Raw genomic sequence first — 16,708 nt, 5'->3', positions numbered from 1 at the left:
TACCACAGATCCTCTATTTCAGAGTAGTTGAAAAAGAGTTCTGTCTTTTGAGCTCATCTAGTTAATTCCCAGGTGTTCTGACCTCAGAGCGAGGTTTTTAAATAATCTGTATATTTGGACACACTTTTTAAAAATTTCCGTTAACATTAAATATCAACCCAATGACTTATCTTGACCTCTTTTTCTTTTTTCTAAAATTAGGCCAGTCTTCAGAGAACTGATATCAAACTTGAATCTCTAAAAGAAGATATCAAGAGATTCTTTAAAACATCAGGTTTGTAAGTTGTTCCCCCCCCCCCCAATTCTTTAAGGCAAAATAAGGAAATACTGTATTTGAAGGAAATATTTCATCCCCATCTAATTACTCATTCAAACTTGTGAAACAGTGGCTGGATATATTTCTATTTGGGAAGAATTAGAACTTTCAAACATTTCAATAAATACTGTAAAAATTTAGGGTCACTAAGGAAATGACTGCTTTACATCAGTTAGTTTTAAATACTGTTTACCTTCCTGATCAAATACATCCTGAATATATGAAAAATCCTCCTCGTTCAGGAACTTGTCTTTTCCTTTTTTTTGGTATATATTTTTTTCCTTCTACAATTATTTTCCCTCCTCTTTTCTACCCTTTCAACAAACAACAACAAAAATCCCTCCCCCCCCCCCCCTTTTAGAGCAAGAAGAGAGGTTCCCTATTCTAACCTTTGTACATGGAAACTGAGATATTAAGTGGTTTACTTATCCAGAAAAGTTCAAGTAGTTATCAGCCAAGATAACTGATCTGACTTGTGGTAGGTACCTTATAATAATCCACTTCTGCTGGTAGGTGTTTACTGACTAGTTCATGTAACTGATTACTTGTGGTCTGCATTTTCCAAGTGTCTGGCTCTTTCTTCTTTTTTTTAAAAAAAAGTATTTTTATTGATTTCAGAGAGGAAGGGAGAGGAAGAGAGATGTAGATACATCAATAATGAGAGAGAATCATTGATCGGCTGCCTCCTGCATGCCCTTCACTGGGGATCAAGCCTGCAACTCAGGCATGTACCCTGACCAGGAATCAAACCATGACCTCCTGGGTCATAGGTCAATGCTCAACCATTGAGCCACACCGGCCAGGCTGCCTGGCTCTTTCTTGCTTTTCTCTAGGCACAGTCATCATTGAACCAGTAGTGCAATGGCTAGAGATTTCAGCATTTGTTGAGCAACTTAATGGTAGAAGAAGGAGCTTTTTCTCCCATCTTGAGAAATGGTGCAATAGTTTTACTTAAAAAATAATATAATGTTGACAACTTGGCTACTCAGTGTTTGCCAAGGGATATAATGAATGCATAGGAACTAATCCTTAATAACACTACACAGCAATTGGCAGCTGATAAAGTGCTTTCACAAATGAGTATAATGTTACAGTGAGATACGTTAATTATAATGTATATCTATCTTTGAAACTAATATGTTTATATATTTTGTGTTTTTTTTAAAACAGGTTGGGAGAAGAAACTTCAGAATGCTGTTTATAGTGAACTGAGTGTGTGAGTTTTTCCTACCTATGATGAAATATTATGTTTAGCTATATTTACTTTGTAAGTGCTGAATACAGTATTGTTATGTATACTCATTGTATTATTTCTTATTAATATTAATATAGCATTTAAAATTAGTTAATACTTTTAAAAATTATAGTTTTGCCTGAGAATATTAACTATATATAGTTGTTGTTTTTGGATGTTTCCTTTTTTTAAAAAAAATTTTGTTTTATTGCTTAAAGTATTACAAAGAGTATTATATATGTCTCCTTTTTTCCCCTTCTTGACATTCCCCCGGTCTCCCCTATCCCCCAATGTCTTATGTCCATTGGTTATGCTTATATTCATGCAGACAAGTCCCTCGGTTGATCTCTTACCAACCCCCTCCTGCCCCCCAACCCTCCCCAGCCTTCCTGCTGTAACTATATAGAGTTTTTATATGTCACCAAAATTTATATTACAAATTTATTTATTCAGTGTAATTAGGGCTTCTTGTAAGTTACTATTTCAGAAAACTGAAGCTTACCAACGTTCTATTTATTGTTACCATTTGGGATATTACCCTTTTTCTCTTTATTAATATTATTAAGAACATCATACAAAAAATTAACTTCTTTGTGTATGTGGACTTGCCCTCAGCATCCATTGAGATATATAGAACCATTTGTCATTACAAAAAATGTAGACCTAGAATGTTAGCCTTTGTAGTTTATTTACTATTTCATCATTCCTCGGTTCTTTACTGAGTCCCTGCCATGTGCCAGCACTGCTCTGGGCACTGGGAATACAGTGCAGCATGCGAAGAGACGTGCTGTAGGCAGAAGGGAACAGTGGGCTCAGAGACTTGGAGGGGAAACTGTGGCTCAGTGAAGGAACAGAAGTTGAATGGCTGGGTGGTATAGGGCCATGGTCGGCAAACCGCAACTTGCGAGCCACATGCGACTCTGGCCCCTTCAGTGTGGCTCTTCCACAAAATACCACGTGTGGGCGCGTACACACAGTGTGATTTAAACTTTGTGGCCCATGCGCAGAAGTTGGTATTTTGTGGAAGAGTCGGTATTTTGCGGAAGAGCCACACTGAAGGGGCCAAATTGCCGCATGTGGCTCGCGAGCCGCGGTTTGCCGAGCTGCAGTTTGCTGACCACTGGTAGGGGAAGGGCCATGGTAAAGGATATTAGCCACGTAGGCAGGACTGTGCTTCATACTCAAGGCTTTGCAGACTGGATCCTAATAGCATTTGGGTGTCAATTTAAAAGTTTAAGCAGAGTAGTGACATGACCATATTTGCATTTTATTCATTCAACAATGTGCTGGTTATCTAGTGTGCGCCAGGCATTACGCTAGACACTGGGATTGCAAGCACTGGTGAACATGGGAGACATCGCTCCTGGCTAGCAGCCAGGCAAATTGGCAAATAGGTTGAAAATGGCATGGAAGCAGGGACAGTCTGACGGGTGAATGCAGACCAGAGATGCTGGTTCCCTGAAACAGTGTCCGTGGGGAGGAAAAAGCTGAGAACTATTTGTGGGGGCTCAGGCGGTCGGAAGAGGAAGGAGTCAAGAATGATGCACAGGTTTCTATCTGACAACCCTCTCTCTGCAGTAAGTGCACCCAATTTCAATCCTAAATTTCTAAGTTTTATTTAGTGGAAGGATTTTAGAGTGATATTTAATTCTAAACCACATGTCCCTTTACAAATGACACATTAAGCACCATGAAATAATGGTTTTTAAAATGATCTTGCATATAAGAAATGCTGAGGTATCTAGAGGTTATCATGTTTTCCTTTGTGAAAGGTGATTTATTCAGGTATATGGAATGTAGATTTTAGTGGGAAAAGCAATGAGCTAGAAATAATCAGTAAGTGAAGCTGTCTTTAAATGAGATAGGATAGGTTACTCTTTTCTATTCTAGAAACATTTGTTATGGACATTTGAGCCTCTCGCATTTAGGTTCTGGGATAGGTACTGGTGGCTTCGTATGTCATTAACCCTTCACATGCTGATGTCCCACTTTGGATGAGGAATGTCTTGAGAATTCGGTGTATGGTTCTTGACTATGCAACATAGTTGCTTTGCTGTAGGTACAGGTCCTATAAATAACCATTTTTTGTGTGTGAAAGAGATTGGAGTAAACGATTAGAGTATCATGTTTTCCCATTGCCTTCTATGTGATTTCACATCACTCTGTGCCTTGATCATTATATCCCAACCATTCTGTTTATTAGGTTTTTTTTTGTTGTTTTTTAAGGATTTTTAAACATTCCAAATGTTTCCACCTCAGGGTCTTATGCTTGCTTTCCCTTTGCCCCAGATCTTTGTATGACAGGCTGCTTCTTCCCACTTATGTCTTAGAATATTAGCTCCCCTAGATGCTTTCCCTACCCTTCCAAAGCACTTTTATCCCATTACCTGCTTTCATTTTCTCATGACACCTATTACTATCTGGTGTTATTCTATGCATTTATTTGTTTTTATAATTATTCACTTTCTTTACTAGAATGTCAGATATATGAGAACAGGGGATATTGTTTTCATCACTATCATATATTTAGTACCTAGAATGGCTCAAAAATCTATTGACTAAATAAATGTTTTCTTAATAAAAACAATACATTTTGAATATAAAATGTAAAGTGACTTAGAAAACAGAAAGAATTCATAAAACTTTAAAATTGTATTAAATTTGTAAATGAATGTATTATATAGTAAAACCTGTGTATTCAAATAAATATTTCTATTATTATTTCAACTGTATAAAAATATATAATCATGTGAAAAAGGATAAGAGTTGATATGTTAATATGTCAATGGATTTTTTTTCTTAAAAGATTCCTCTAAATGTTTATATTTCTGTGTTAAAATTAATAGGACAATTATGAGCATTTACAGAGCCAAATAATATTTTAAATTACCTCAATTTATGAACCCAGATAATTATGCAATTTAACAAGTAATTAAATTACGAATCTAAAACTACAGTACTGGTAGGGTAAGAGTTGAAGTTTGTCAGGCTGTTGCACCTTGTGTCAACACATACACTGCTAATAAGTAGTCTATTTCTTTCATAACATGGGCTACAGAGGTAAGTAATTTCTAACCAAGAGAATTAGTTAATTATCAAGAGTAAGGTACAATATTAAGCTGCCTCTTCTTGTTCCTAGGTTTCCTCTACCTAGTCACCCTGCAGTACCTCCGGAACATCTTAAAGAGCCTTTGGTATACATGAGGAAAGCACAGGTTGGCTATTGCTTACTTTTATTTTCCATGTCAGGTTATATAATGCAGAATGAAAGGTCCTTATTGATGTCAGGAGTATATGTTATTCACTGTATGAAAAACTGGGTAAGAACCAATAAAGTGATGTGAATAGTATTTGTATACTCTTCTTTTTACTTTCAGTAACCAAGGATCACACATACTTAAAGTAATCCTGAAAACATTGAGTAGAAAAAAAAATACTATGTACCATACAGGTCTGAAATTTAAAATATGATAGAAGTTTCCCTTGCTCTGTGATATTAAAGGAATGAAATGGGGATGAACTGACACACTGTCCCCTTAAAATTTTGGCTTTTGAAGCCAGTATTGATGATGGCATATTTGAAATATATTTGTTCTCATAGCAGACTGTTATGTACTCACTGTGTTCTGTTGCAGAACTCAAGTGAATATACACTATAAATGGGCTGAAAACAACTAAAAATCACTTTAAAAGAATAAAATAATTCAAACAGAAAAATTGCAAAAAGCAGCTAAAAAAGAAAATAACTCCTGTCACATGTCCTTCAGCATAGGCTACCTCTACTGTCTACTCGTTCTCTTCTCCCAACTGTTGAACACTTAGGAAAATCATATGTGTTGACCATTAATATTTTTAAAAATATATTTTATTGATTTTTTACAAAGAGGAAGGAAGAGGGATAGAGAGTTAGAAACATCGATGAGAGAGAAACATCGATCAGCTGCCTCCTGCACACTCCCTACTGGGGATGTGCCCGCAACCCAGGTACATGCCCTTAACCGGAATCGAACCTGGGACCTTTCAGTCCGCAAGCCAATGCTCTATCCACTGAGCCAAACTGGTTTCGGCCTGACCATTAATTTTGACTAAATCCACTTATTCATCTTCCAGTGGATTCATTTTGCTGCCTGTCAATCCTTTTATAATTCACTAGAGGCCCGGTGCACAAAAATTTGTGCACTCGGGGGGAAGGGGGGGCCCCTCAGCCTGGCCTGTGCCCTTTTGCAGTCTGGGACCCCTCGGGAGATAACGCCCTGCTGGCTTAGGCCTGCTCCCGGGTGGTAGAGGGCAGGCCCAATCCCTAGGTGCAGCCCCTGGTCGGGCTCAGAGCAGATCCGATTGGGGGGTTGGGGCACCGCCCCCTGTCACACTCAAGGCAGGGTCGATGGGGAGGTTGCGGCACCACCCGCTGTCACGCACAGAGCAGGGCCAATCCAGGGGTTGGGGTGCTGCCCCCTGTCATGCACAGAGCAGGGCCCATCAGGGGGTTGAGGAGTTCCCCCCTGTCACTCAGAGACTAGGGCCGATAGGGGAGTTGGGCCACCGCCCCCTGTCACACACAGAGCAGGGCGGATCAGGGGGTTGGGGCTCCACCCTCTATCACCCACAGAGCAGGGCCGATCAGGGGGTTGGGATGCCACCACTCTCACACTCAGGGCAGGGCCGATGGGGAGGTTATGGCTCTACCCCATCACACACAGAGCAGGGCCCGTGGGAGGGGTGGGGGTTGTGGCGCCGCCCTCTTATCACCCACAGAGCAGGGCCAATCAGGGGGTTGGGGCGCCGCCACTCTCACACTCAGGGCAGGGCCGATGGGGAGGTTATGGCTCTACCCTGTCACACACAGAGCAGGGCCCGTGGGGGGGCAGGGGGGTTGGGGCGCCGCACCCTGTCACACACAGAGCAGGGCCGATCAGGGGGTTGGGGCACCGCACCCTGTCACACACAGAGCCACAGGGCGATCAGAGATTGGGGAGCTACCCCGTATCAGGAACAGAGCAGGGCTGATCAGGAGGTTGGGGCGCCTTCCCCTGTCACGAACAGAGCAGGGCGGATAGGGAGGTTGTGGCCCCACCCCCTCCCACACACAGAGCCATAGGGCGATCAGGGGGTTTGGGCGCTGCCCCGTCACGCTGATCCAGTTGCCGGGAGGCCTCTCGGCTCCGCTGATCCCGGTGCTGGGAGGCATATTACCCTTTTACTATATAGGATAGAGGCCTGGTGCATGGGTGGGGCTGGCTGGTTTGCCCTGAAGGGTGTTCTGGATCAGGGTGGGGGTCTCCACTGGGGTGCCTGGCCAGCCTGGGTGAGGGGATGATGGCTGTTTGCAGCTGGTTACACACCCTTCAGGGTGGGGGTCCCCACTGGGGTGCCTGGCCAGTCTGGGTGAGGGGCTGAGGGCTGTTTTCAGGCTGGCGGGTCACGGAAGCTCCCAACCGTTCCTTTTTTTCTTTTTTTCTTTTTAATTCTGGGCCAGCTTTAGCTCTGAGGCTCCAGCTCTTAGGCCTCCGCTGCTGAAAGTAGGTAATCGAAACAATGTATAACTCCAGCTCTGACTCCAGCTCTGAGATCCCAGCTTGCTGAAAGCTGGTTTCTGGGGTTTTGTTTAGCTTCTATATTTGTTAAAATGTTTCACACTGCAGGCTCAGAGGCCGGCAAGGCAGGCGGGGAACATTGGAATCCTCCATCACTGAAGCAAGCAAGCCTCATGTTAGTTTCAAGCTGCCTGGCTGCTGGCCGCCATCTTGGCTGACAGTTAATTTGCATATCTCCCTGATAGCCAATGGGAAGGGTAGCGGTCATACGCCAATTACCATGTTTCTCTTTTATTATATTAGATTATTTATTACCTGGTTTCTGGTTAGATTTTCCCAAAGTTTTGCCATGCTTATGTAGCCTGAAATTCTACCTCTATCTCACGCATTTTGAACATTTGCCAATTATTTTATTGAGAATATTTAGGTCATCTCATTCAAGCTTCCGTAGCTTCCTGCTTTGCTGCTACACCTTTTTTGGATCCATTCCTCTATGATCAACTGTTTACTGTGCATTTCTTCTGTTAGATCAAACTCAGCATGTCTAAAACCGAGTTTCTGATGTTTTTTCTAAAATGAGTATATCTTCTGCCTTCCCAAGTTCTGATGATTGGTTTCCATCATTATTATACTAATGTAGACATGAAATATCTTCGACCTCATTTTTCCAAATCCAAATACTCACTAAGTTCTATAAATGATTTCTTTCCATAGTCTTAGAGAGCCTTCTATTCTTTTTCATCATTATTACCATAGTGATCACAATGATCATGATGATGACCATGATGACTATCTCTTGTTGAGTGCTTACTTGGCTTCAGACATTAATTAGCATCCTTGCCTTATTCTTACACCTCTTAACTTTCAAGGAGTCTATCACCCTATGTAATCTCAACACAATGAACTTGAACTACAAGCAGATGAACCCTTATAATGTATCTCACTGCCTTCTAACAAACTTTTAGTGACTCCCACCCAATTGCCTAACAAATTAATTTCCTATTCCAAAGCCCAACATTTAAGAATTTTTACTATTTGTTCCAGTGTCCCCTTTCACTTTATCAGTATTTGCTGTCTTATAACTGTCCTTATGTGCCCATCCAAGTGAATTATTTTGTCTTTCCCTCTTGCATCTTTAGTACCTTTCTTATTTTTTTATCATCATGGAAAGCCCTTTCTGCCTGATTTGCATTATGAAAATCCTATTTGCTTTGTGAGGATCAGCTCAGATGACATCTCTGATTTACACCACTGTTGAAAAGTATCTCTCCCTCTTTGCACTCTTGTAGCACACGATCATTTCGTGGCCCTTTTCACCAATTGCATTCCATTATAGTAATTTCTGTACATATCATTCTGAAATGTATGTCTTTTGAAAGCAGTAATGCTGTAAAAACATTTTGTATGCCCATTATATCTAGTATGCTAACTTTTATATAGCAGGATCTTAGTAAGTTTATGTTGAATGAATAGTAAAGGCATTTGCAATCTCTTCTACCAATGATTACAATATTCATTTAAAACATATTTACTAAATAAATACCTAGTAGGAGAAGACACTCTGCTATGTGCTATGGAGATTCAGAAATAACTTAGATTCTGCCTTTAGATAACTTCATGGTTTAAGAAGATTTGGACATAGGTAGTTATAATGTAAGGTTGTGTGCTCTAGGGGAGGTGGCTAGGAAGTGTTGTTAATGTTGACCTTGATCATCTGGCAGAGGTAGTATTTGTGAGGTTTCATCACTGTAAAGTCACTCCCTCCCCCCTCTGTATAATTTACTCTTTGGAAGGAAGTTACTGTGTGTAGTCCACACTTAAGGAGGGGTAGTTATGCTCTTACTTCCTTGAGGAGGTAGTATCAACAAATTATTTTGAATTTTTCCTTATGGAAGAGTTTTCTCTCTCTCTCTCTCTCTCTCTCTCTCTCTCTCTCTCTCTCTCTCTCTCTTCCCCCCCCCCCCCCCCCACTCTGTTCATTTAATTATTTATATCAGTATAAACTCATGGATATTTACTTTATACTTTGGGTTTTAATTGAAAACTTTTTAATTTTGTTGCTTACAATCTGTTCTGAATGTTAAAGACTCAAAAACTTCTTCAGTAAAGAAACTGTTCACTTTGATTTAGTCCAGTGTTGTTCAAACTTACATGACCATGGAACCCCATTTCCATGAAAATACCTTGGGAACTACTTTGCTGCATCCTTCAGAGAAAGCATTATGAAGAAAAGAATACACAGCATGATAAATACAAGTTCCGGAGTTTTCTTGTGAAATAATGTTAGTAAGCACATGGAGCTCTAATCGTGTGGCGGGTGCCAGTCTAGGGCTTTACAAGTATTCACTCACTTAATCATCATGGCAAGCTTTTGAGGTGAGTTACTCTTATGATCTTTCATTCAACTTCACAAAACTAGTAGGTGGAAGAGTTGGGATTTGAACCTGGAATTCTGGTTCCAGATGGTATCAGCCTGTTTCTCTGTACAGTCCAGAAGCCTTCAGGCAAACTTAAGGTACGCTCTGTGGCTGAATTTACTGTTTTCTATCAATCCAGTAACCTAAGCAAAAATAGGAAGTTTGTTAGTTTTATATTATTTCAATTCTCATTCCCTATCTAATGGGTCTTTTTGTCTTATTGTCACTCCACCTCTTAAAACTTCTAAGACTTTTAGGATATAATTCCAACCCTTTACTTTAGCTTACCAGGCTGTAACTGGTCTTGCCCCTTTTTATGATTCAAGTCTCATCTCTTGCCTATTCACACTGCCCTCCCCACATTCCCACTCCCCTCCCCACTTCCACACACATGTACATTCTCTCTGTCTAATCATACTTGACCTCTCCCAGTTGTTCCAGCAGAACCATTGCTTATGCTGCTGCTTCTACCTGAAACTCCCCATGTATTTCTAGTCGACTTATGCATATTCTTCAGGGATCAGGTTAGATGGTAGTTTCTTTTGAAAGGCTCTCTGACCCCCCAGTTATCAGATGCTCAGTTAACTCTTCCTGTCTGTAGTCCTCCACATGGGAAGCACCCTGTACTTCCTACCACAATACTTGGGTCATTTGTATTATTACTGGGTTCCGAAGTCCTTGTGAAATACTTGGGTCGTTTGTATTATTACTAGGTTCTGAAGTCCTTGTGAAACAGCATCAGTCTCTCTTTCCCAGCTGTATCTCCAACATCTGGCACAGTGTCTGTCCCACAGTAGATGCTCAATACATATTACTTAAAATGTTGAATGAATTGAATAAACAAAAAAAGAAAATGTTCCCTCCTAAAAATATCTATACCTCTTTTCCTAGTATAATTTCACATCTAGAATCTTATCTAAAGGAATCAGAGAAACACAGAAATTTATGTTCATGATAAGAGTAAAAACTTTAAAAGAATCTAAATGAATAGCAATAGGGCTTGCTGAAATATAACATGGCATTTCCAAAAGATAATATTATACAGGCATCAAAAATATCATTTTTGAGGAAATTACAAAATAGGAAAGTGCATAGAATGTAATCTTAAATGGAAAAATAAAAAGATATGATAATATAATTCCTCTTTAAGAATGTACATGAGTATATATATGTATACATACATATATATCTCAATTATATATACATACATAGAAAAAATAAAAGAAGAGAATAAAATGTTAACAATGGTTATTTTTGGATGATGGAAATTTGTTGATATGTATTTATTATTTTATTCTTTACATATTCTGTTTTCCAAATTATCTTAAATAAATGTGTTATATTTGTAATCAAAGAATTACTAAAAATTTTTTTTAAAATATATTTTATTGATTTTTTACAGAGAGGAAGGGAGAGAGATAGAGAGTTAGAAACATCGACGAGAGAGAAACATCGATCCGCTGCCTCCCGCACATCTCCTACTGGGGATGTGCCCGCAACCAAGCTACATGCCCTTGACCGGAATCGAACCTGGGACCCTTGAGTCCGCAGGCCGACGCTCTATCCACTGAGCCAAACCGGTTTCAGCAACTACTAAAATATTTTTATTAAGTACCTGAGCTATTACTGTTTTGTTTTACTTTATTTTTTGTCAGCATAAAGAAAATAATTTTTTAATTTCGTAGTTTCAAAGTCATTTATTTTTACATGCTGCACATTTATTATACATAGGGGGAGTGGGACTCCTGTAATAATGTCAACATTAAAATCTTTAAAAACAAAATATTATACAATTTTAAAAGTCTTTTTATTTACTTACATTGTTATAAAAATATAGCATGGTGATAGCTAATACCCATTTAAAGATTTTTATACAATTATGATTCTTTTATTAATTTTTTGCCTCTCATGGCTTAGAAATTACCTTATTTATAAAACTCTTGAAATCCTTTGAGTTAATATCATACATTCCAATTATTAGGGAAACTGATTTGAAGCCAACAATAATTTCATTTGGCGAGGATATGAGTTTGGGTAAGAGGTAATGTCTTCCTATTTAAACATTTTAAATGTAAAAGGCCATTTATTTTCCTTCTAAATAACATTTTAAAGCTTTATTTATTTTATAAGTCTTTTGGGTAGAAAACATTACTTTTTATTTTGTATTAATGAACTATCATTTTTCAAGAGCTTATTTGCTTTTTTGGGAATGCTAAGTGTATATTAAAATTTTAATTTAATAGCACACAAATAACTATGATTTTTTTGAGCTTTTATTTTTCAGAGTTAGGGTTTAGTCACTTTTACAAATACAACCTGAGAAAAATTAAGTATCTATAAAACTGGAGCTGAAATAGACCTTCCGGTTTACCCAGTGCAACCTCTGGAGTTTATCGCCTTTTGCTCAAGTACTTCTGGAAACAGAACTCACAGTGTCATGGATTTAAGCCATTTGGTTAAGTCATTCCACTTGTTGGGGAGTTTCTTTCTTATAATAACTAGTCAAAGGCTCCTTATTACATTTACACACTGGTCCTAGTTTTGTGCGTAGCATATATATATAGAAAGCATTCAATATATGTTAGTCAGTGAGCCAGCGAGTAAACGAAGGAATGAATAAATACCACTTAATTGAGATTAGAGTTCTTGAGGGAACCTAAAGGTTGACCCAGCTTGAAAGCAGCCACTTTCTTCTTGGATTTCCCTTCATTGTCAGGAAATTCTATTTCTGTTTCTCGTGTCTATGGAAATGACTTCTTTAACCATCTGGTTGAAATTCTTGCAAGTGGAAAAGCTGGCACATAGTAGGCTGTAATCCATATTTTTTGACTGAACTAAGGTATGAAGATAACCAATCTCAACCATCCTCACCATTTCTGTATAACTCATAATATCTTTAATTTTTTTTTTTTACTAACTTTAAAAATCAGTTTCAGTATTGTTAACCAGAAACAATAATAGATTGTTCTTTATGTTTCAGGGAAGTTGGGAAAAAAGGATTTTGAAGAGTTTAAATAGTATGTGCACTGAACTGAGTATCCCATTGGCACGAAAGGTACTTTTAATATTTAAATATTTTATTGTAAATCAAGCACTGGAAAGTATCATGAATTTATAACTTAGGCAGATTTATCTTTTTTACTAGTATATCAATTTGTTTTAAAACAAAAAATACATAAAATATTAATTATGTGGGTGTATTCTATATAGATTTCTGTTATGTATGCTGTAATGTTTTTTATAATAAACCTATAACTTGAGAATAAGTAGAAATAAAGTATAGAATCTATATTGTAGATTATTTAGCGATTTGGCTGTAAAGGTTATAGGTGGACATTAAAGATTTCAGTAATGTGTTGACTCATTATTTTCTGGTTAATTAGCAAAATTGCCATATTTTTTAATTAGGCATGGAGTTCAGGCATACTATCATCTTGTAATAGCAAATATGATGCCATCTTTCAGTGTTAACATAGGCAATGAAAAGAATGATTTGTTATCTTTCTACAGAACTATTTAGATGGAATAGTATTAGCTTTACTTAGATCTAGTACTCAACATTTATCTGTCAGTTGGGGCTTTGAGCGGGGAGAGATGAAAAAGGAGAGAAAAGCCACATGAGGAATGTTCTGGATTCTTTCTAGCTTCTCCCAAGTAGGAGAGAATAAGTTTCTCTTCACTTCGTTCTTTTTACCTGCTATTTGTTCCCTGCTGTTGAACAGAATATAGTGGATGTACTTTGGATAATATCCAAGGACAAGTCACTGAAGACACCAGAGGATGGTGCTAAAAAAGAAATTTATACTAAAAGCTGTCTAAATAGGTAGTATTGTGTAATACTACTATCTTTTGTATAGGAAGATGATGCCACTGACTCAGTCACACTCTCTTGGCCAGTCGCCTTTGCAATGCATTTCTGAGATTGCTGGAGGGGGTAAGCGGTGTAGTATGTGGGCTGAGCAGCAGTGTTTGTGTGTAAAATTTACTGGCCGGTACAGATTATTTACCTTCTTTTCTTGGACTCATTAACTGAGCCACTGAAACTAGATATAATAGTTAAATAATAATTTAAGTGTAATTCTAAAAAAGTTTGTGTGTAATGAAATTATTTTTCCTTATGTTATAGTACCTTATTTAAACTTTTAGATGAGTTATTGATTCTTATTTTTCAGCTGCATTGCTAAACTTCACAAAATGAAACCAATTTATAAATTGTCTTTTCTAGAGGCCAGTTGGAGAACAGAAAGAACTTCTCAATAAATGGAATGAAATGGGAACTGATGAACCAGGTACAAGAATAGCTTTTTCCAAAATGTGGTAGTGGGGGAAATTGCATTCTTAGTCATTGTGGACCCTAAGTAACAATATTAACAGTACTTTTGGACAGATAGCAACTTTCCTTTCCCACTAATTTTCTATTATTTGTTTTGTTTGCTTTGCAATTTGAAAATTCCTAACTTTGGTCAGTGTTCTGTCTTATTTTGAGAACATTTAAGGCAATTATCCTTTTTTAAAGCAGCATTTGAAAACATTTTTATAAAAAAGTAAATTAAATCATTCTTGAATTTACTAGACTCATAGTTAAGGCAAATATTTTTCAAGCTTTACTTCTGTTGAGATGTTAAAGATAGGTCAACTGGTGTAAAGTTCTAAGACTTCTAAAATGTTTTTAAGAACTTATTGTGGGGTAATTTTAATGTTTAAAACTGAGTCAATCAATTTTATAAACATACTAGAGGCCTGGTGCATGAAGTTTGTGCATGGTTGTGTGTGTGTGTGTGTGTGTGTGTGTGTGTGTGTGTGTGTCCCTCAGCCCAGCCTGCACCCTCTCCAATCTGGAATCCCACTCACAATCCAGGACTGCTGGCTCCTAACTGCTCACCTGCCTGCCTGCCTGATCACCCCTAACCACTCGCCTGCCTGCCTGAGCACCCCTAATTGCTCTTCTGCCTGCCTGATTGCCCCTAACCCAGGGGTGGGCAAACTTTTTGACTCGAGGGCCACAATGGGTTCTTAAACTGGACCGGAGGGCCGGAACAAAAGCATGGATGGAGTGTTTGTGTGAACTTATATAAATTCAAAGTAAACATCATTACATAAAAGGGTACGGTCTTTTTTTTTTTTTTAGTTATATTCATTTCAAATGGGCCGGATCCGGCCCGCGGGCCGTAGTTTGCCCACGGCTGCCCTAACCGCTCCTGCCTGCCATCCTGATCATCCCCTAAACACTCTCCTGCCAGCCTGATTGACTCCTAACTGCTCCCCTGCAGGCCCGATTACCCCTAACTGCCCTCCCCTGCAGGCCTGGTTGCCCCCAACTGCCCTCCCCTGCTGGCCTGGTCCCCCCCCCCCCAACTGCCCTCCCCTGCAGGCCTGATTGCCCACAACTGCCCTCTCCTGCCGGCCATCTTTGACCACATGGGGGTGGCCATCTTGTGTGTTGGAGTGATGGTCAGTTTGCATATTACCTCTTTATTATATATAGGATAATTAGTGACAACTATATATACTTTACTATGATAATATATATAATGGCTTAAGTACACACCTACATAATTGCTCACTATCCTCCTTAAAAATAAGTGTGGGGGCCCTAACCGGTTTTGCTCAGTGGATAGAGTGTCAGCCTGGGGACTCAAGGGTCCCAGGTTTGATTCCGGCCAAGGGCATGTACCTTGGCTGCGGGCACATCCCCAGTGGGGAGTGTGCAGGAGGCAGCTGATCGATGTTTCTCTCTCATCGATGTTTCTGACTCTCTATCCCTCTCCCTTCCTCTCTTTTAAAAATCAATAAAATATATTTTTAAAAAAATAAGTGTGGGGGCCTGGCAAGAAATAACATAGGAAGCAGTGTGTCACAGAAGTTCAAAAGAGAGGACAGTTCAGTACAACTAGAGGAATTCACTGAGAATGTATTGTTTGTATTCTACGCACTTTGAGAATTCTCATATAGAACTTTTATATTATATTGACATTGTTTATTCAGTTATAATCTATTACAAATATATGAGTGGGAGACTTTCAGTTTCTTTCAGAATATGCCATCTAGGCTGTCAAGGGGGAGGGATTGTCTTTTTATTTTTTACCAATACTTAACACAATGTATGGCAAATAACCAACACTCTACAAATGTTTAATTAATCTAGCTGCACAGTAATGAATGCAGGAATCATTAATATTTATTATTAATAAACATGTACTACTATTAACTGAAATTTTGTTTGTAATCTGTCTTCTTAATTCTAGACTTAAGCCATTTCAGACCTGTTTATGCACCTAAAGATTTTCTTGAGGTAAGTTCTATTGGTTAAATATATGTATGATAATGATGGGAAAGTATGAAAGAAATGATGATACAAGAATATCTCTAGGCAGAGGAAATCACCATGTAAACAGCCCCCAAGTCAATGAAGCACATGATCAGATTTGTGTTTGGATATTGCTATTGGAAAATATATTGGAATATGGAAACATTAGAGGCAAGTAAATCCATTAGGAAGTTTTTTTCATAAAAAATAGCGACTCTAAGTCATGTTGCCTGCTGCCTGGCACATACCATGGTATAGGTGTCAGGGAATCTTTTCCCGTTTTATTCCCTCCTTGTTCTAGTCCAGGCAATAAATAGTGTAAACACAGGGGCTATTACATAGCACATTATAAATGACAAGTTAGTACATTCCATCCCATCTTGACCACACTCCCAGGTATCCCTGGAGATAGGCATAGGTAGAAAACCAGCTGCAAGCTCTTCCTATCTTTAACTGCTCTATCTCCAACAGGTAGAACAAGGCTTAGCATATTCTTGCTCAATAAATAGTTATTACATGAACGAATGAATCTTTCACATTTTATTTTTATTTCTTTTCTGAACCTGTAGTCTCTGATACCAGTTTATCAGCATTAAACATTGTTAGAAATGTTATCAGGTTGTTTGGAGTATAAATAGTCTCCTTTTAAATTTAAAGAGAAGTTAGGTTGGTCAGAAACCGCCTTTATAGCGATGGTATTGTTTCTCTTAGCTTAGTAAAGGTTTCCTCTAAACCCTTTCCTTTTCTAACACTAAGGGCTGAAATTTCATGTAATTTTTATATGGTTATTTTTAACTGTGCTTTCTCCCTAATAGTCGTATATTCCATTTCCTTAGGAACTGTTGCCGAATTGATGCTTTTCTTGTTTATGCTGGGATTCTTCTTTAATTTAAGAACACT

General features: G+C 38.5%; 1 protein-coding gene across 1 annotated transcript in view; it reads left to right on the top strand.

Annotated features, from left to right (window-relative positions):
* Window positions 1–16,708, top strand: part of TBC1D19 (TBC1 domain family member 19) — a 113,955-nt gene that overhangs the window by 30,560 nt on the left and 66,687 nt on the right. Inside the window, exons 2-7 of the mRNA XM_081101976.1 lie at window positions 202–274; window positions 1,487–1,532; window positions 4,690–4,765; window positions 12,482–12,556; window positions 13,727–13,790; window positions 15,747–15,793. Coding sequence (XP_080958102.1) covers window positions 202–274; window positions 1,487–1,532; window positions 4,690–4,765; window positions 12,482–12,556; window positions 13,727–13,790; window positions 15,747–15,793 — 381 coding nt within the window. The remainder of the gene's footprint in view (window positions 1–201; window positions 275–1,486; window positions 1,533–4,689; window positions 4,766–12,481; window positions 12,557–13,726; window positions 13,791–15,746; window positions 15,794–16,708) is intronic.

The sequence above is a fragment of the Myotis nattereri genome (assembly GCF_964212035.1).
Source record: "Myotis nattereri genome assembly, chromosome: 1".
Classification (NCBI taxonomy): domain Eukaryota; kingdom Metazoa; phylum Chordata; class Mammalia; order Chiroptera; family Vespertilionidae; genus Myotis; species Myotis nattereri.
This window is presented reverse-complemented; position numbering and strand designations above follow the sequence as displayed.